The sequence below is a fragment of the Cryptomeria japonica genome, chromosome 10 (assembly GCF_030272615.1).
Source record: "Cryptomeria japonica chromosome 10, Sugi_1.0, whole genome shotgun sequence".
Taxonomy (NCBI): domain Eukaryota; kingdom Viridiplantae; phylum Streptophyta; class Pinopsida; order Cupressales; family Cupressaceae; genus Cryptomeria; species Cryptomeria japonica.
In genome coordinates this window covers 898216402-898237287 of record NC_081414.1, presented here as the reverse complement: position 1 = coordinate 898237287, position 20886 = coordinate 898216402, and the positions used below count along the sequence as shown (strand labels likewise).

The 20886-nt window shown below is 31.9% G+C and overlaps 1 protein-coding gene across 7 annotated transcripts in view; it reads right to left on the bottom strand.

The window, feature by feature from the left end:
* LOC131046296 (serine/arginine-rich SC35-like splicing factor SCL28) overlaps positions 1-18188 on the bottom strand; it is a 142967-nt gene extending 124779 nt beyond the window's left edge. For 2 of the 7 annotated variants that reach the window (XM_057980024.2, XM_057980020.2), the window contains exon 1: positions 18096-18183. Coding sequence is in view for 2 of the 7 variants with exons in the window: in XM_057980020.2 (XP_057836003.1) it covers positions 18096-18112 (17 nt within the window). In the remaining 5 variants the exon portion in view is untranslated. Of the gene's footprint in view, positions 1-4332; positions 4413-18095 lie in introns of all 7 variants that reach the window. The other 5 variants (XR_009105971.2, XR_009359222.1, XR_009105969.2 and 2 more) reach the window with 5 other exon arrangements.
* Between the last annotated feature and the right edge of the window lie 2698 nt (positions 18189-20886).

The window sequence follows — 20886 nt, the reverse complement described above, 5'->3', positions numbered from 1 at the left end:
GCAAGATGACAATGTCTTTGGCCACTCAAAGCTCGACCTAGGCATAAAGGAGAATGGCATGGAAAATATGAAGTCCGCCATGGTTTATGGCCAAACAATAATGAAGTTTGTCATTCCATGGCTTAAGGAAAGTGAAGTCTGCCTTGACATGTCTAAGAAAATATCAAACAAGCTTTCAACTCCGCTTTGACATATTTAAGAAAATGTCCAACCAAGGTTGAGGTCCGCCTTGGTCAAAGTGGCATGAATACACTCCGCCCAAGGATAAAACAAGGGCAATGTCCAAGACAAGTTAAAATCCGCCTTGAGGGAGATGTCCAGCCAAAGCTAAACTCTGCCCAGCATAAGGCACAATTTGGCCTAGCATATGATCAAGATTTGCCAAGAGGAAACAAAAAAATGGCTAAGTGTGGAGTTTCCCACAACAAAAAGAGTCAAATTTTGACTAAGTGTTGGAAAGGAAACTAAAGAAGAATAAGGAGGAAAGGTAAAGAGAAAATGAATAAAATCCTTGTCCAAGGATGGAGTCTGTCCTGCTTAACACAAGCCAAATTCATAATTGAAGGCAAATCCACAGGCAAAGTTCGTCCGAGCATAGAGATGGCCAAAATCTTGGCTAAGTGTTGAAAGGTCCACATGAAGGTGCTACAAAATGAAATTGAATAGCCAAAATTTGGCTAAGTATGGGGAATACTTCACAGAGCAAGTTCCAATTTCCTCCATTGTGGCGAAGGAACAGGGGAATTCTTCTCCAAATTCAAGGCACTTGAAAGAATTTTAGGGCATCAAGAAAGAAAAGTCCTCATACTTGGTGAAAATATAGAAAACATTTCAGACTTCTTAGGGGATTTAATCTACAATCCCAGACCTATTGAAGCAATCAAGGCAACTTCTTGAGGGATTTTATCTCCTGAAGAATTAAAGACGAGCTCCCAATCAGAATCAGATGGTGACAAGAAGAGTATTCCAAACAAATTTCTTGACACAAACTGAGGAAATCCAAAAAAATAACATCAATCCAATTCAAGCAAGAGGAATTTGAAAGCAATCAGGAAAGAAAATTTTAATAACTTCAAGTCCAAACATCTGCTCCAAGGGGAGACTTCCGGACCACAAAAGATTCAAATGCAAGTGAGAAGAAGAGATCAAAATCTTGAAAGGAATCTAAGATCAAAGCTAGGAAGAAGCAAGCACAAAGGACAGAGTCATCAGCAAGGAAAGATATTCTAAGCCAAGTACGTGGAGGAAGAACAAAGTGACCAAGGAAGACATCCAACACGCTGAGATGGCGCCTCATCATCTTCCAACCAATCAAATTGATCCAAGTCAACATGACTAGGTTCAATGAACCTGACTTATCCACAAAGGCTTCTAGAAGGCACACTCCACAATGCAACAACTTCCTATTTTATTATTGGTTTATATTTAGCAAGGACAAGTGTCCCCAAGTGTAATTTTCTCATTGGTCGAAAGGTAATTAGTTGTAACAAACCCTAATTAGGGTTTTATTTTGTAATCTCGGCCATTGATTCGAAATCAATCCTGGTCATTGAATTGTAATTGAAGAGCATATAAATTGAGCTCACCCCTCATTTGTAAAACATGGAGCATGTTGCAAAACATGTTAAGATAAATAAATTGTTGTTTACGACTACCAAAGTAATAAGTAATGCATTGTTCAAATTGATGGTGGTTACTTCTCTTATTTTGGAGTTTGAATGGTTCTTATCTCTCATCAAAGTTTAGATTTCATTTCATGTATGTTAGACGAATACAAGATTTGATTAGGATTGATTTATGGTGAACCTTCCACTCATACTTTTGATGAACAGATGATTTTTGTTCATTGTGTAAAATTAGTCTAAGCTTACTTTGTGGATGCTTAACTTCTGTCTGGATAAATATTGTTCAATTTGATGGTAGTTATTCATGACGTGAAAATCATAAGCACACCCCTTGAAGATTGCACCCACTTTGTGTAGTTGTCCCAGCGTGGTGAAGCAAAGCATGGTTATTGGTTTCACCTAGTCAATATTGTCTCTCAAATTCTTAGGAATAGATTAGAACTTCTAAACCCTTATCTCCTTTTCAGTTTTCTTGACATCCATGATCCAAGACCCAAACGATCTAATAGAGTATCATTGTCTAGACCTTCATTGTGAATTGAACAAGCCAAGCGTAAGTCCCCCTTGTATTTCAACATACATAACCAAGGAAGCTATCCAACATAAAGTCGCTCGTTCGCACATATAAACCTTGGAGTCGTCGTGTGGTCTTTCTTTGCAATCTTGGCACACGTAGTGATTTTGTTCAAGAAGGGTAGAGTGTCCTGAACATTTTTATTCTAATGTTCGTTGAATGATAAAACGTACACCAACAAAAACATACATGAAAATCACAATTGACTTGAATTAAAATCTGATATGGGCATTATCCTAACCCAAAACACATACAAAATGCAATTCAAATATGCAAGTAAATGCAGAATATTAGAAAACTACTTCTCATTAATCTTATCCAAATGGTCTGGAAATGAACAAATTACATACTAAATCTACAAATACATTGCATGGCAGCCTTATAGGCTTCAAATAACACTCCAAAATCAGATACAAAAACTGACAAAATCAATCACAATAACTAGAAGAAATTACAAGACAAAACAGTTCTTCCCCTCTAGAATCCTGCTACAAAACAAGCTTCTTAACATTCAACCTACAACAAGTTTCAACATGGCTTCATATCTTAAGCCTGAAATCTACCTATTATCACATTTCTCCATCTTCAAACTTGCAATTTATTCAAATATAAATTTCTTCTTCCCTTCAAACTTCCCAAAATCTAGGAAATATAATTTATTAAATATTATCCTAACATTTCTAGGATTATGTACATTATTGTCACCTTGTTTTTATGTGACTCATGATTCTTTGTTTAGCTTCATAAGTTGTGTGTTTGACCCTTTCCACCCTTTGTGCATTAACTAACCTAAGAAATTTCTAGTTGGGCGCCGTATGTTAAGTAATTGTCTAAGGGTATTTATTTGAAGTGTTCTCATCTAAAATTGGTTGAAGGGTTCTTTTCTGGTCCATAAATCGTAATTTGGCCTATCTTTATGTGATTTAAAGCAATTCCAAGATTTTGGATTTCGTCATCTTAACATTCTTATGAAACTTGTCATACTTGGCATGACGTTTTTCCAACTCCCCTTTTCCCCTCTAAACTCTTTTTCCTTAAATTTCAAGATTGTGGGTTTGGTGATCCATACATCCTTTCATCAAAAGTCACCTTTCCCTCACAAATCCAACTTTCCAAATTATGGACTTGGTCATCCCAACATCCCTATCATACTTGGCATGCCTTTCCCCCCAAGTCCCCCTTTCCCCTTTGATTCCCATGTCCTTTAATTTTGAGATTTTATGTTTCGTCATCCATGCATGCTTTCCCCAAAAGCCACTTCCCCCCCAACAAAATCCAACTTTCCAAATGTTGAGATTTTGTACTTGGTCATTTCAAAATGCTTGTCAAACTAATGAAAAGTTATGCACAAGAATAAAATCCAATGGTTGCAAATGAGTCTCAAATCAATTTCAAATATGAGATTCTTTAGGTCACCATGAGGGTGTGAACCATGATGCCATGGTGTGCTCCAAATCACACATTGTTCGTGCAACAAGATTTTTGATCACGGATAGATAATATTACTACAAGGAAAATAATTGGGTGCAAATCAATGTCTCAAATGAATTTCAAATCTAGGGGTCTTTAGAATGTTGAAAACAACAAGGAATTGATTGAAAAGGGTTGATACCTAGGAGAATTTGGTAGGTTCTTTGAAGAAGCTTGTAAACAAGGAAATTAGTTTGATACAGGAAAACTATGAGCAATGTTGCACTTAGTTGTTAATATATGTTTGTTTTGTTGCCTCCTTTGTGCAATGTATATTGTCGACATTGAAATCACATGTATACTAATTTATGTAATATCATCTCATGTTAACATTGAAGGCACTTACTAGCTCTTAATCTATCAAAAAAATTAATCTTATCCTAAGTCCATCATTTTGTCACAATTAAATTCACTAAATAATATTATCGGTTAATAAAACCTAGTTTGAATTTAAGTCTAAATTATCCACAAGTAGATTATTTCAAATCCTAAATTACAGCTTGTGGATTAACTATCCAATCAAAATAGTTAACAAAACGATCAATTTAGTCAACTTACCAATCAAATCCCTCAACAAGTGAATCAATTTAGCTAACTCAAGAACAAAAATTAATTAATTAATCAAATATTATTATCAACCCAACAATCAAATGATTTGACTACCTAGTCATGTCCATCCAATTAGCAAATCGATAGCCACATCTCCCCCATCAAACCCTCCATTCATGGATCCAACTCATGATCTAAGATTAAATATCCACCATTAAATTTCCTCTTAAAAATTCTAAAAATTGCACAACTTAATTCTACATTTCTATCATCTCAAATTGAGCAAGTAGATGCTACAACACTAAGCAACAAACATTACAAATCATTCAAGCAAATCCATTCCATTGTCAGCTTGCATAGGTTTGCAATTTGTAATTTCATTTATATTGTTTTGATTAAAAATTACAAGTGATGCCCAATTAGACAATCGGAGTTTTGATTTCATTTGAAGTATAATTCGTATTGCTTTATTCTCCTTTTCATTTTGTTTGATTTCACCTCGCATTTTCAATATGCCCAATGGGATGGGTCCCTCTATCTATTATGTTTTTGAATATCTAAGAAGGTTTTAAGAATTCTAATGGATTTTTGGCACATATTCAATAATGTGATTTTTTTTGGTATGCTTGTTTATAATAAAATTATTGTTTCTGAGATGAATTGAAGTTGTAATCTTGTTATGAAAAAGATAGCCTAAGATAACTACTAGACTCCCTCCTTGCACACAATAAGAAAAAGGAAAACACGATTGAAGATTGAGGTTGTTGTTTTAGTTTCCTTTAAGTTCTATTAAAAAAGATCATTTTTTTATGAAGCTGACTTTAAGAATTTCCACTAGAGTTGGTAAGTCTTTCTAATTTATTTTGTGGGTAGTTGTGATAGCTTGGTTTGTGTTATCTTAGGTGTTTGAACCAAAGAAGCAAACATTTGGAAAAAATCGTGATTATACCCGATTAATCGAGAGTCGAGGGTTTTGCCGATTTTTTCCCCAAAAAAAATGAAATTAATCGATCAACCTTGGTCAACAATTTTTCTGAAAAAATCGTCAAAAAAACATGAAAAAAACGCGATTTAAACACGTAAAAAACCATGGCAAAAATACACGTAACCTAAACGGCACAAAAACCCTATATGACGCTTGTTTTTCATTTAATAGAGTCAAGGGCAAATGGAAATTTCTTTGTGCAAGTCAAGGGCAGACGCAGGGATCCATGAATTTACCAAAGCTGACTGCAAGCTACGATTTATTTGTCGGGTTACCCTATATTATAAACTAAATTCATATTTTGTAATATATTCTATCACATTTTTTGTAACATTACAAAAAATCAATTTAGTCTATCACAAATTAGATATATTTATTACAAATTACAAATTAATATATTTTTTTTGTGATAGACTAAATTAATTTTCTGTAATATATGTATTATCTATTACAGTATCATTATCAATATAATAGATAATACATATATTACAGAAAATTAATATAGAGAGTCTATCACAAATATAGACTGTATTATCTTATTGTAATATAGATAGACTAAATTATCTATTACAATAATATAGAATCTAGATAGGCTAAATTATGACTGTATTGTCTATCTAAATTATTATAATAGACAATTCACAATACTGTCATATTAGATAGACTAAATTACCTCATATATTACAGTCATATATTACTATATTTTATTTAGATAGTCATCTATTACAGGAATATAGTAATATATGACTGTAATAGATAGATTTTTTATTTTATTTAGATAGTCATCTGTTAATCTATTAATAGATGTCTGTAAATAAAATACAGTAATATAGATAGAGAATAGAGTCATATGATATATTACAGTACTATCTAAAATAATACTGTATTATTTTAAAAAATGCATACAGTCATATGATATATTGCAGTCATATGTCCACAACTTGGAATAAAATCCCTTGTTTGGACCAGTATCAAATGCATGGTAAAAGAAATAGATTAGATAGGAAAATTAAGCTTAAAAGTCAAGTGGAAGACTAAAATTAAACTTCAGTGTGGTTGAAGGGAACCATATCCTAAATACAAATAGGGACATATCCCAAGGTGACGAAAGGCAGTGACTTCTAGCTTGTGCAATTCATTTTAGGTTGTTGCCAAACTACCTAGTGATAAACTTGACTAAAGCTCTCTGTAGTCAACAAAGTAGACCAGAATAAGTTGTGAATAAAAAGATATTCATCAATATGAATATAAACAACGAAAAATCTATTTTCTACAATTCATGTGTTGAAGTGTCTATTTTATTTGCCTACAATATCTCAACATTTTTTCTTTTCATTTGATATTTCCTCCTATGTAGGCTTCTTCTTCATGATCCCCTACTGGATTGAATTCTTTTATATAGTAGACTTTTTTATGCCTATTTTGTTTTGACCATAAGCTACTTTTGAAGTTTTTGCTCACAAATTTTTTATTTCCGCGTTGGTATCTAGCCATTCCTTGATATTAAGGTCCCAGTTCTTCATCTATTTGTCATTTTGTTTCATCCATGTGTTATTTATTCTATCTAGCCTTTCCTCCAAAATCATCTTAGGCCAACAACTTTTTTCCATATTTTGAGTCTTCTTTAGGTAACCTAGCAAAAGGGCCATCGTCGATGCTTCCAAAGGAAAAGTGTCAGTTTCAGCCAATAAAATCTCATACGGGATAGTTGTTTTAATTTTGAGAATGCTTGTGATTAGATGTTTTTGAATTCTTTCCACTTGCCTTCACTTTTTATCTGGCATGTTGCTGCCCCAAATTTGACATCCGTACAGGATCATCGGAATTACCTACAAACCAAAAAGAATTCTCTTGGTTTTCCATTCCCATAATTCTGCATTCCTACATCTATTATGTGGGGAATATAGTGCTTTGCATCCTCCTTGAATTCTTTTGGCTCTGCACATTTCCCAATTGAGTTTGTTGTGAAAATTGATCCCTAGGTACTTGTACTTATTCATCACTTCTCACAGATTACCCTCAAAAAGAAAGTTATTTTGAGTCTTTCTATTTCTTTTCAAAGAGAAGATCATCACTTTGGTTTTGCTAGCATTCACTTGCATCCCAAACTCTTGGCAAAAGGTTTCAAGTATTTTTAAGTGCTCCCTCAAACCAAAAGCAATTTTAGCAATTAAAATGAGGTCATCCACATATAGAAGTAATTTTATTACATATTTAGCCAATTGTACTCCTCCACTACTCTTGTTTAGCCATTCTTCTAACTTATCAATGTATAGTCCAAACAAAGTTGAGGAAAGCGAACAGCCTTGTTTGGCACCAATATCACTGCCAAGACACTTTGACATCCCATCCATGGTTCTGATTTTTGCCTTGACCTACTCATAAAGCCTATGAACCACTTCTCTAAGCTCATTTGGATCTTTTAGTTACTCCATTTTATAGCAAATTTTGTCATGTGGCACCATGTCAAAGGTTTTTTAAAGTCTACAAAGCAACAAAAGGCCTCACCACCTTGCATATCCCATATTTTCTCAACCAAGAGCCTGAGGGTAACGACATGGTCAGTAATGGAATGCTTTGATCTAAAACGAGCCTGTCCTTTAGCTCACTTTCCTTCTTTTTCTGCCCAACTACTAATTATGCGTTCAACCATACGTCCAAAAAGTTTCCCCAAGAGGGGTTTAACCATAATAGTGTGGTGGTTTGATGGATTGTCTATATCTCTGCTTTTGTGGAGGGGAATCACAACACTAGTCATCCAATTTTCTGGGAAGCCCTTTTGATTGACATTGTTAAATATATGAATCATATGAGGTACAAGGACAAGTTTAGTAGATGTATTGATTACCAATGGTTTATGTATATCTTGTCCACGTTCATATAACATCCTTGTGTATTCTAGCTATTGAGACCCCGTTATAATATTTTCTCTTTGTTTTCTTTTTTGTTGCAGCTCTTTCCAAAAGTTGTTGGGATAATGTGTTCCAAGGGTGATCGGCTCCATCCTTCTTATGTTCATATACTTTTCTTTTTTACATCTTATCAGTTTTTCATACTCTTTCTTGCTTTCCTTGTTCATCCCACCTTCCCGCAGATTTCTTTTTGCTAACTTGTGTCCATCATCAAACTAAGGATTTGTCGGGAAGATTTTTTTGCTTCTCTTTTGGGTTTGGTTATCTTACAACCTTACGGATTAGGGGAACCAGCACATCCTTGCATACAAGATGATATTTCGTATAATTTGAATTAATCTTATATTCCCTAATAAACCGCTTAAGGGCACCCTTGAAGATTTTTTCATTTTCTTGATTTATGAGAATTCTACCATATGAAGATGCTTTCTTTTGATTGGAAAAGATGTGTCCCCCTGTTGAACATCGATATAAATGGCCAGCTTTAAATATAGGATTGTGATCTGATTTTAGCCCTATTAGGCATTCTCCTATCCCTAACTCCTATTGGGCATTCTCCTATCTCTAAACCCCTTCTTCAATGTGCTAGGCACAAAACCAATAAATGTAAATAAGGACCACACCCCATCCACACCTCTTTTAGTAATTTAGATGAACATACTTTCCGCATTTACTACCAAGAACAACCGAACCATCCTTGATCCAAACAAGAGAACCCTAGATGCTAGATATTCATCATTTATGGACATTCACCAATCCTGTTTTTTATTTGTTGAGCAAATAATTTTTACTGCCTAGTTTTTGTTCTTACGATTACTTTCCAAGTTGAAGGTATAAAGGAGAAGTTGGCGTGAAGATTGTTTACTGCCCCTTCTTCATATTCACCAATATGAACTTCCTATTTATTAAGTCAGTTTTCTGGTGCCTCTACCATTTATTCTGCCAACGCATAGTGGCATTTTCTGAAAGATGGGATTGTTATTCAGTAAACAGTTGAAATCATGGCCTTGAAATTGGAATAGAAATCAGATACTTGTCACCTTCTTGTTCTATTCGGTGCCTTACATTTCTCCTTTGTTCTTTGTTCTATGTTTGTTAAATTCTGCCCTTGATCTGCATCTGCAACAGCCAGCACTGAAAAAAAATATAAGCCTTTTAAGTATGTTGTAGAGAAGCACCTAAAGTTGAGCTGGCGCTATCATTGTTGCGGAGGTGGTATTTTATTTTTAAGTTTGGTTACCAAACACCACATCTACCTGCAGTCAGCTGATGCCACAGTTGATATTTCTAAGTTGCCTGATCAATAGTGCATATTTTATTCTTTCAATCTCAGCTTAAGATGTGGCAGCGTGAGATTCCTTTCTATTTACATTTTGTTCTTTTAGTCCCACGCTTAGCAATTTAGAGAAGATAGGTAGAAGGATTTGAATTTTCTTCTTATTCCACTTGCTTTAATGCATCGCATACAATCAAATTGAAAATAGTTGGTTGAAGTTTGAAATTTCAAAAGAAGTACTTATAGGAAAGTCTTTTGTTACAATATAGATATAAAATTTATCAGTTGGCTTTCAAAGTTGAGTGGGCATAAGTACGAGAAAACGTTGCATCATAAGTGAATGCATATTATGAATGCTAAAAATATGCATGTCATTCTCTTATTTTGTACAATATGGTTTAGTTGTAAAATTTTTGTGTATATATATATATATACATATTCATGGTAACTATTAAATACAAGAACCATCATGATAACTAAACGTACAATTAAAATTATAATATAAATTAATATGATGATTACGATAAGTTATAACATGCAATTTAGAAGTGAAACCTTTTCTATATAGATATGAACAATTAATATAGACTTAATGTGTAACTTCTTTGCAAATTATGGATTGTGTTATGAAGCCTTTATGTGACAAAGTTTTATGTCCAATAAAAACTTGTCTTTGGCATATGATGAATCTCACCTCGACAATAATATCATGTTTCACATGTATATTAAATAAAGCTAGTAATAAGATCAATGAGAAGATTGTGATTTTGACATATTCATGCAGCTGCATTATCTTATTAGCATAGCATTACAAAAGAATAATGTGATAAAACAAAACCATGACTTGTTGAGAAGAAAATAATTTATTAGGTATAAATTTATTTACTTGCTAACCCAAACAAGCCTTTCAATGTTTGAGATTCGACTTGTATTTTGCAAGGATACAACAAGGATAATCTATACCATTAAAGATAATGTGTCCAATTATTAGAATAGCTTTATATCAACACCCTTATAAGGCTCTTTCGTGTGATATATTATTCAAACTAAACAAATGCCAATATTGTTCAGATGAAAATAGTTTTAAAAAATAATTTTTATATTGAATTAATTGGATATCATTCAAGGATAAGATGAATATTTCGTGAGTAACATAGTAGGCATTAAAAATAACACAAATGATGTAGGAGCTATAATATACATAGAAAAGAAATTGACTCGAGTCATCCCATGAAATTAGATTTTTTTCTTATTAAGACCATCTTCAATGAAAATTAAATAAGATCATGAGAATGCTGAGAAATTTTTCAAGGACTCTAGTCAACATTCTAAGACAATGTGAATTGCCTAGGTAACAAAATTCCTACTTACCTCAATCAAACACATTCTAAGACACCATGAGTTGTCAAGGTAACAAAAATATTTACTATTTAAAAGATTATATGACAATATTAAGCTTGATGCTTGAGATTATTTGGAAAATGAAAGTTATTTACTAAAGAAATAGAAAAATTATAGCCTTTTGGAGAGAAAAGGCAATTACAACCATAGAAAAGTTCTAAAAAAAATTGTGCATTTTGCCAATCAGCAAATATTAGCAAGAAGAGTATTGGATAGTGTAAGAAGAGATAAATCTTTGAAATAATATCATTCAAATTGCTATAGAGAGTAGGCAGTCTTCTCATTTAAAAGCTAATGATCTTGATGGTAAATCACATGGGGTGATCCAAAATTGATCTCAAAATTGTTGTACATGGATCTTTCTAGAAAGCATTATTCTAAGGAATGTTCTACTTGATTTTTTCAATCACCAATATGTTTTCTTGAAGGAAAAATTAACAACAAAAGGATGTGTCAATACCTCACTATCTTGGAGAGGCCTGCCCAAGACCAAAATTGCTATCTAACCCACAAGAGTGGATCTTCTTCTCAAGCAAAATGGGGAGATTTGAGTATAGCCAATTACAAATTGAAGATTTACAATAGATCTTGAACTTTTTGTTCAATTCCTTCATATTATCTTGTTGCATCAACATGAAGAGGGAAGTGTTATCCACTTGATAAGAATAAGAGTTCCTCTTAGTATCTTGCAAAGCTTCCAATTGAGTTTCAACGTTTGTAATCTACATATTAATGTCATCAAGGAAGTTGGCATCACTTAGTTCATCAAACTTTGGTTAATGCTTTTTCTTGGGATATGCCATTAGTGTTTTTTAGAAACATAGGTTTACTAAAACATTGCATCACTAAGTTTCCTCTCAAATAAATATGTTTTGGAATCAATGCATTCAAAAGAGTTACATTTCTCCCTTACACTGTCACTTGTCATCTAAAAGTGATATTATTATATATATTATGTCTTTTGTCTTTTATCCCTATAACAATTCTTTAGGACTATATTTTTACAAATACCAATGAATTTCTTCTTGCAATCTAACTTCGTCAAATTCTTTAAGCTAATCGTATCATCCTTTCCATTATTCTATCCATATTTAACGTACTAGATAAACTTCATTTCCTTCTTACAATAAGACTATTTCAAGGTCTAATTCCATTCTCTTCAAATTTAAGATTGGGCATTCTAGCCATACCCAATGCATAACCATTGTTGGCAAAATTGACCCTATATAATAAATGTAAAGAGAGAAAGTAAGGGAAATCAACCTTGATCTAGCTCATATAAGTAGAAACAATATTAATATCCACTACAAATTTAACAATTATAACTCAAAAATAAATCCTCAAAATTTCTTAAACCCATCTTCCTTCAAAGTGATTCAACATTTGGAACCAATCTATAATGATTTTTTGAAGGAGTTATATCATCAATGTCAAAATGTCTTCATCTTATAGTAGCATTAAACTATATTATGTTGAGAAATAATTGATAATGTTATTTTTGTTGATCCAAAGCTCACAAAATCATTTGGTTTAGTATTCTATTGTCTCTAGAAAGATTTATATTGATTCAATCATAATTTCTTATAATCTTTTAAATGTTTACTTTAACATGCTTGACTTTCCTGACTCAACATATACCCTGTTAGTAGTACAAACTCATATTATCACGCTAGAAAGAGTAACCCTCTAGGTATAATCTTCAATTACTAATGACATCCTAACTACATTTTTTAGTGTCTCCTTACGAAACATTATATTTTTGTTCAATTTTTCTTATAATATCAAAAGCACGGTAATTTTAGCTCAAGATTATTCTATATGTTAATTGTATTTTAAGGTATGGTAATAAAATTTCAAGATACAAAAAGATGTAAGTTTATTACCATAAAAAAACTTCTCGTAGTAAGAAACATGCCAATTACCCTAGAGTTGCAAACATGTGAAAGCCTGAAATCCATAGAGGGTTGAAGATGACCCTTTATATTTTAAGTATATGGACTTTTACCGTCATATTTTTATTAAATTAAACTTTTTTTTCAGATTTCAAGAATGGATTTTATGTATTTCTTTAATCCCTTTGAGTTTGTCTTCTAAGATATTAATTTTACTACCACCTCAAAATCATAAAATATTTCATTTGAGTTCTCAACATTCTTTAGTGTGTCTCAAGTGTGTTGAACTATTTTATCTATTATTTAAGAATGGTAACAGTTTCAAACTTAACTAAGTCAATTTCTTTTGAAGAATATAGACTTTCAATTACATGAAATAATCTTCAAGTTTTGTTTTAAATACATGATGTTTTCCCAATCTACAAATAAGTGCCAAGATGAAATGCAATAACAAATGGAAATGGATATTAACTACAAGGTCAAAATTAAGTAAAGTTAATTCCACAAGTATTAAGAATTTGTAGAAAAAGAGTGCATCAATATTAGTATGGTTCCAAGTTAATTCTCATCTTTCTTTCATATGTTGATCTTCCCTCTCTTCTCAAATTACTTGAATTGGTGTAAGCTCCAAATGAAGGCTCGCAATTGCTCTTATGGATGAACCGCAAAAAACAATTCATTTGTTTCTGATAGATCGTGCGCATTGGATAGCCCCCGCCAAGAGACACGCATACTCTTTCAATTGCTCATTCTCCGGATATATCATGCTCAATGATATTGTTTTTAAAAAATTCTTGACAATATTGACAATCAACTCAAAATTCTGAAACAATTTTATAAATTATGAATTTACTATTAATGATATAAAAACAAAGTAATTTGATAATAAAATTCAACAAATATTCTTAAATTTTACAACAATCCCCTAGGAAGTCCAAACCTACAAATATGTACATGTGCTTCAACAACAATTTAAATTGGAAGCATAATATAGAAAAGAGAACCATTGATGATTGGGAAAATTATTATGGATATAAGAGCATGTAGAAATGTTGAAAATGGAGGTCACGATGAAAAATAATTTGTTTTCAACACTTTAGTCATTCTAGTTATTCTATACAGCTATGAAGTCTAAGCTTCATCTCTTGCTGGACTTGGAATGAAATCAAGTAAATAAAAAGCATTAAATAATCCACAAAGTCAAAATATAATGTAATACTACATGTATCACATTCTCTTAATAGTTGATTTTAGGTTCTATACTATGAGTGGAATATCTATTCCAATGGGTTTCTTGTCAAGCCCTCCAATTTGGGGTCTTCCACAAGTAGTTGATTTTGGGTTCTCTACTCATGGTGGGGTGCCTAACTTATACATGTCTTAAAATTGTTTCAAAAGTGGTGTTACTAATCTTATTTTAAGTTTTGTTTAGGACTTTACAAATAGTTGATTCTAAAATTTTTGGTTAGCTGCTATTAATTGTATTTTATCAGATTCTAAATTCATAATAGAGACAAATCATCTGAATTTTTTAAGTTAAAAGTAAAAATATGAAAGAATAAAAAATTTAGTGACAAAGTTGGGATACTACAAGATTGTATGTATTTATCTTGATTTGATTGATCAAAAATATTGTTCAAAATTGTGAAATTGGAAAAAAAAAGTAGAAACAAACTATTAAAAAATGGTTATGTTAAGTAAAAATAATTTAATATTTTTTTCGAAATCTTATGAATTATGAATACGTCAAATTTTCAAAATAGGTATTTTAAAAGTAAGAATATAATAATAAAAAAAATTGAACAATTTCATAACTGTACTAATCTTTTATCACCGACAAAGATTACAATAATACAAATGGCCAAATATAGAAGCGGTATATAAAGATTATCTAGTCCATTTCTATCTCATCAGAGATATTCAGAAATGGATACTGTATTGAAACTCTGTTTGTGAAGACCTCCAAATAGTCCCATAGACTGATGAAGCGTCAAGGAACGAGTTGAAAAATAAAGACTGCAACATTGATTAAGATTTTTGAAATGCAATGATATTTGTGTGGAAAGGATAGAGAGAGACGGGGGTGATTGTGATGTTGGAGTTGACATAGACAAGGATTTGTTGGCTAGGGTTTTGATAGATGCAGCTAAAGAGGTGCTCAATCCCCTTCATGCTTTTGCTTTGAATCAGTCAACAGCTGCTTCAAGAGGCACAAAGGAGAAGTTTAATCTGCCTTCCAAGCAAAACGCCTGCAACAATTGCAGTTTGTTGATGGGTTGTGGGCTGGTAAGGTGTTTGCTAGGAATCCATTCCATTCATGTAGAGAGTTTTGTAGGTTCCAAATCCTGAAAGATAAGGATCGTATTGTTGAGGTTCAGTTGGGATGATGTAAGAGTAGAAGAAGTCGGGGTATAGGAGTATCGATAAGATTGTGTGGAAACAGATTCAGACTACTGTGGGCATGGTCCAATATTTCCCCATTTTGTGATTAAGGTGACAGGAAGATTCATATGGAGTGCCAAAAATTTCATATCTTTTTCACTCCTACATTGCCTTTTGGCTAAGTTGTCAAGCTTTGAAGGTGGATCAAAGTATTCAGTAGGGTGTTGGCAAAGAGGAGCAAGTGGCGTAACCAACATCTGGCTTTGTGTCATTGAAGGGTGTGTATGGTGAGCGGATTGTTCGCTCAAAAGCATTCAAAAGCATTCAAAGAATCTCAATGAACTTGAGACTATTTTTGTGAGGGAATTTTGGGTTTAGATAACCACATGTTTTGTAGATTTGCTGATGAGATTACTCAGTGGTTTAACACTACTGGAAGGAAGATTAAGTGCCCTTCTCTTCCTTTATTGATCAATGGCTTCTTTCATATCAGTTTTAATTCAAAGGAGGAGTGCAAGCTTGTTTGGCTCAATGAATCTTGATTCTTTGTTAGGAATGGTGTTTGCATGTGCCCTTGGAAGCCCTTTTCCGATCTGAGGTTTAAATTATAATCAAAGTCCCTTTCTTAATTTATTTATAGACTCCCTTTGCTTCTAAGGAACTCAATTTTGATCAGGAAGTTGGCTTAATAGAATGGTGACTTTGTGGGGATCGATGCCCAACAATGTGTTTAGAGCACCTATGTAAGGTGTTTTAATTGACCTGCACCATTCTATTCAGATTTTATATCCTTTTAGATGTTTTTGCTAGAATAAAATTTGGGCATAAAGTTGTTGATTTTCAGTCCTCTTAGCATCATGAATCTCATTTTATTTTATTTGCTTGCAGAAGTGGGCCCGAACAGATGGAAAACCAAGTAAGGAGTTTGTCTCAAGGAATCACATTTGTTTCGTGACTGATCAAGCAGATGTCTTGAACTACTTACTTTTTATTGGGAGCCCCTAACGGAACCCCTTCTCTAGCTACTATTGTTGGAGTTGGAAGCCTTGGTTTTGGAAATTTCATGGGAGTGCATCATAGAGAAAAGTGCTGATTGAAACTTACCTAGTATTGATGCTTTTCAAATGTTACAATAAGGATCTGGTGTTTCAATATTTTAGGGAGGATGGGGGAGATCAATTATTGTCAACAAAATTCTAAGTAAAAAAATAAAAGTAATTGTAGGCTTAAAAGAAGATAAGGGCGAAAGTTTAGAAAGGAGAAAAGAAGAGGAAATTGCTTTTACTAACCAGTTCTTCATAAGAAAGTATTTTCTATAGTTTCTAAAGATTTAGGAGAATTTGGAGATATCAATTTGATTAGTTGAATTGTAGGCAAATTATGGAGAGGCAAAGCAAGAGGAAGGAAATCAAAAGTGGAAAGACTACTATTTTTGGAGTTGAAAGCCTGGTTTCAGATATTTCATGGGAGTGCATCATAGAGAAGTGTTGATTGAGACTTGCAAATGTTAGATAATAGCGATTTTTAGGAAGGATGAGGGAGATCAATTATTGTCTACAAAATTTTACTTATCTTTCAATAAAAAGTGAAAAAACAAAACTTAATTGTGGGATTAAAGAAAGACAAGGACGAAAATTTAGAAAGGAGAAAACAAAAGAGAAATTACCTTTGGTAACCATTTCTTTATAAGAAAGTTTTTTTTATGGTCTCTAAAGATTTTATCTAGGGTTAGTAGTGTGGAGGAGAATTTGGAGATGACAATTTGACCAGTTGAGTTATAGGCAGATTATAGGGAGGCTAAGTAATGAAGAAGGAAATCAAAAGTGGAAAGACTACAGATGGAAGTTAGGGATTACATTGGCGATGGTTCTAGGTGGATTATGCATTATCTTCTTTCCTATAGGGGAAGAAGGTAAATTCGATGTGTGGTTTATTATGTTTCTCCTCTTCATTAAGGACTAGTAGAGTTGTTTAGGGATAGGCTTATGCATCTTTTGTGGATTTTGAGAGTTATCAAAAAAAAATTGTTGTATTAAGCTTCTCGTAGCTCTCTCAAGTAGGGTTAATTTTTTTTTGTATTAGAACTTACATTTTAGTGTGTTGGATGTAAATAAAGTTGTTTTTCTATGGGTGGGGGCAACAATGGATTCCCTTGCTTTGTAACAAATAAAGAATTTCCTACTAACAATGTCTATATCTCTATTTAAAGACTTGTAATGATATAGAAGACCAAAAGATGGTGATAGCATAACTAATTTATATAATGAAGTCAAAGGAAAAATAGATTTATATATTTTGATAGACCTGTTTGATCTAAATGATGCTAGTTAAGTTGTTTGATCTAAATGATGCTAGTTAAGTCGTTATAATCTTCTTCTCTAAAAATATAACATATTTCTTACCTGAACTCTAAACAGTATAGGAAATATTAAAATTGAACTTTGTACACTTTGAGGTTGAAGTGCACATGTGGATTGTAAACTACATTGAAGTTCTCATCAATGTTTTTTTCTTTTTAGAGAAGTCATTGAGCTTGTTATCTTCTCATTAATCAAATCCATAAGAACACCTTTTACTTTTAATGTACGACAAAGGTTTGATAGGGAAGGAAAATAAAATTCAATCTATCTTTTAAAAAAGATCAAAAAATAATATATTGAATTCTATATTTATTATTATTTTTTATATATTATCTTGTGTTATAATAGAAATTGAGGTTAGGGAAGGAAAATAAAATTCAATTGATCTTTTAAAAAAGATCAAAAAATAATATATTGAATTCTACATTTATTAGTATTTTTTATATATTATCTTGTGTTATAATAGAAATTGAGGTTAACCTATGTTTTCATGTGTCTCTTAAAGTTTATGATAAATTAAACAGATGACAATAATAAGCATTCAAATCTAGAACAAAAATATTAGTCTATTATTTAATGTACTGTGATATTAGAATCAATCTCACTACTATAACAAATGCTAAGAAGCAATTACATAATAATTAAATAGCATGGATATAGTTTCCTTACATCAACTTGAAGATCATGAGATTTGTTGTCCTTTCGTCCAACTTTTGAGGCAATCAAAACAACTAAAGGCACCTACAAATCATTGGTACAAGATATAAGCTCTCGACTCAAATATTTTTCCAATTAAAAATATCCTTAGATACAAAAGAAAGGAGCAACCCACATTTATAAGAGCACAATGGATCTACTCATTATGTAATTACTATTGGGCATTTATATAATTGGGTTCTTCAAAATAAAATGTGTAAATATCATACGACACATATTTACAATAAAAAATTAACTTAAAAAATATGAGCTAATAACCCTCTTTCTAGACCTTGATAAGACTTACTTCTACTACTACTATTGCTGCCACTATTATTATTATTATTAATTTTATGAGCAATTTTATTATTATAACCCTCTTTTTAGACCTTGATAAGACTTGCAATTACTACTACTACTAGTACTACTGTTATTATTGTTGTCGCTATTATTATTATTAATAATTTTATGAGCAATGTTAGTTGGAGATGAAAAAATTGTATATGGTTGAAATTTTTATTTAAGAAGAATTAATAAGTGGTGACTCAGACGTGAGGTCATAATTTATTTGGAAATTACTTATTTTCTCAATATTCTAATGGAGCACGTGGTGTAAGAGAAAAGAGAAGATTCTAGAAACAAAATTCTAATTCAGATTTTAAATGCATGGTCAAATGTAACCGCCACTATGACAAGTTGTGAGGAATATGTCTTGCATGAAATTCAAATTTCAAATGCATGGTCAAGTGCAACCCCCACTATGACATTAATCAGTTTGCATGGGATTATTCTGGGGAAAAGAATCTGTGAATCATTTATTTCTTTGGTAGTGGAAAATGGCTCTCTTTTCTTATATATTGAACACTAGATTTTCGAAAAATGGGAGTTCATTATTATTTTTGAGAAGTAGTCTTGAATTCTTAAATTCGTTTTCAAATCATGTTAGTCGTAGAATAAATTTTGTAGACATATTACGTAATAGATTGAGATAGGATTTTTAGAGGTTTGGAGAAGACTTCTTTTACCAGGTTACAGGAAGAGGAATGAAGGAGATCGGTTGGAGAAATGAGAGTCGATTCAACTACAAGGTTTTCATTCATCATGCAGATCCAAGTTCCTCTCTTCCAATCTTCCAAAAAATTCTTACCTTCATGTTTTCTTTCAAAATGGGGAAAGAGAGGAAAATTTTATTTGCATGCATGTTATAATTTCTTTGGGAAATTTAGGGGATTAAAATATTTTTAAATAGATATAGATATTTTGTTTAAATTTGAAGAAGAAGAAAAGCATTAAGTTAAGTGGGTTATTACAAATTGGGTCCTTCAAAATAAAATGTGTAAATATCATATGACACATATTTACAATAAAAAATTAAGTTAAAAAATATGAGCTAATATTAAAGCAATCTAAGTGTGCTAAGTGAAAATTTATTGATACTTTCCTCATCCTTCACTTCTTCACCTTTTCTTTCTCGAGTTATTCGTATCTTTTAATATTTTGTATTTTCTTTATAAAGTTTATGAGATTTGAACTATAAATAGTTCTTTAGCACAATACGTTTGACACATACATATTCATAAATGCAACAATTGGCACAATATTAAAAACCAAGTATTGTATCAAACAATTGAGTTGGATTAATTATCGTATATCTAACTACATAAGTTGGCCTTATCTCACTTAATTATTGTAATATAGTTCATTAAGTTTTTATTCCAGTTAAATGTAGGTTTTTTAAAGCATTATATTTAATTATAGATTTTAAACTCACCCTAGAGTTCTAAGCATTTATTATTTTCTAGATCATTCCCATAATTCTCTAATGATCAAATTTCACATTCTACTCTACTTTTACAGATTCTTTAGCCAACAAAGGAAGAATAAATATTAATTCCCCCTTTAAATGAAGGGCAACAAAGTCCACCTTGGAATTCTAATCGTGTGTGTGTGAAAAGATTCTCATACTTTTCATAGTGGTCAAACATTATTGTTTTGCAGTTAAAAGGTATCTTTACCCCCCTCCAAACTCTATCACCTAAAAGAGAACCAATACTTGATCACCAATTTTGAAAAAGATATTATCACTAACTAGTTTTCTTGAAATATTTGTACATTGAAAAATTCTTTTCTCAACTTACTAATCCTCTCTATCTTCTAGATCTTGACACACATTGTCTAACCTTATCCTAGTCCATTTATGTTTCTTCTTCAAAATCAACTCTAATGTTTCAATCTGCTGTAAATGAAAATTAGATATGAGTTATTTTACAATTATTTGGTAGAAATCAAATTGATTAAAAGATTACACACATTTAATAATTAAAAGTTTAGACACTTAGACTAGTGGTGTTCAATTTTTATTATAAAGAAAAATTATAGTGATTGAACTTATCATCTAGATGGCCTTAGAACTCTTGGTTTAGAATCTTTTTGGTCACATTCACACCAACTTTCTTCTAGATTCCAAGGTTTCCCATCGTATTTCCATTTATTAAAGAACCTGTCTCCAAATATGTATGTCATCTTAAAATGCATAAACACATTATCCTCGTCTTCTAAGCAATTCTTAATTGAGGGATATCTTAAAGGGGCATGAAATCACTTATGAATAAAAGTATCATATCTCAATGCCTTTGTTGAAACTTGTAACCATAAAATAAGTTTCCTTTCAAAATTCCATGCTTGAGCAACACATTCTTGGCTACAAATTGTATTTATTCCCCTTTAATATTTCATAAGAAACCTCCATATGCCTACTTAACTA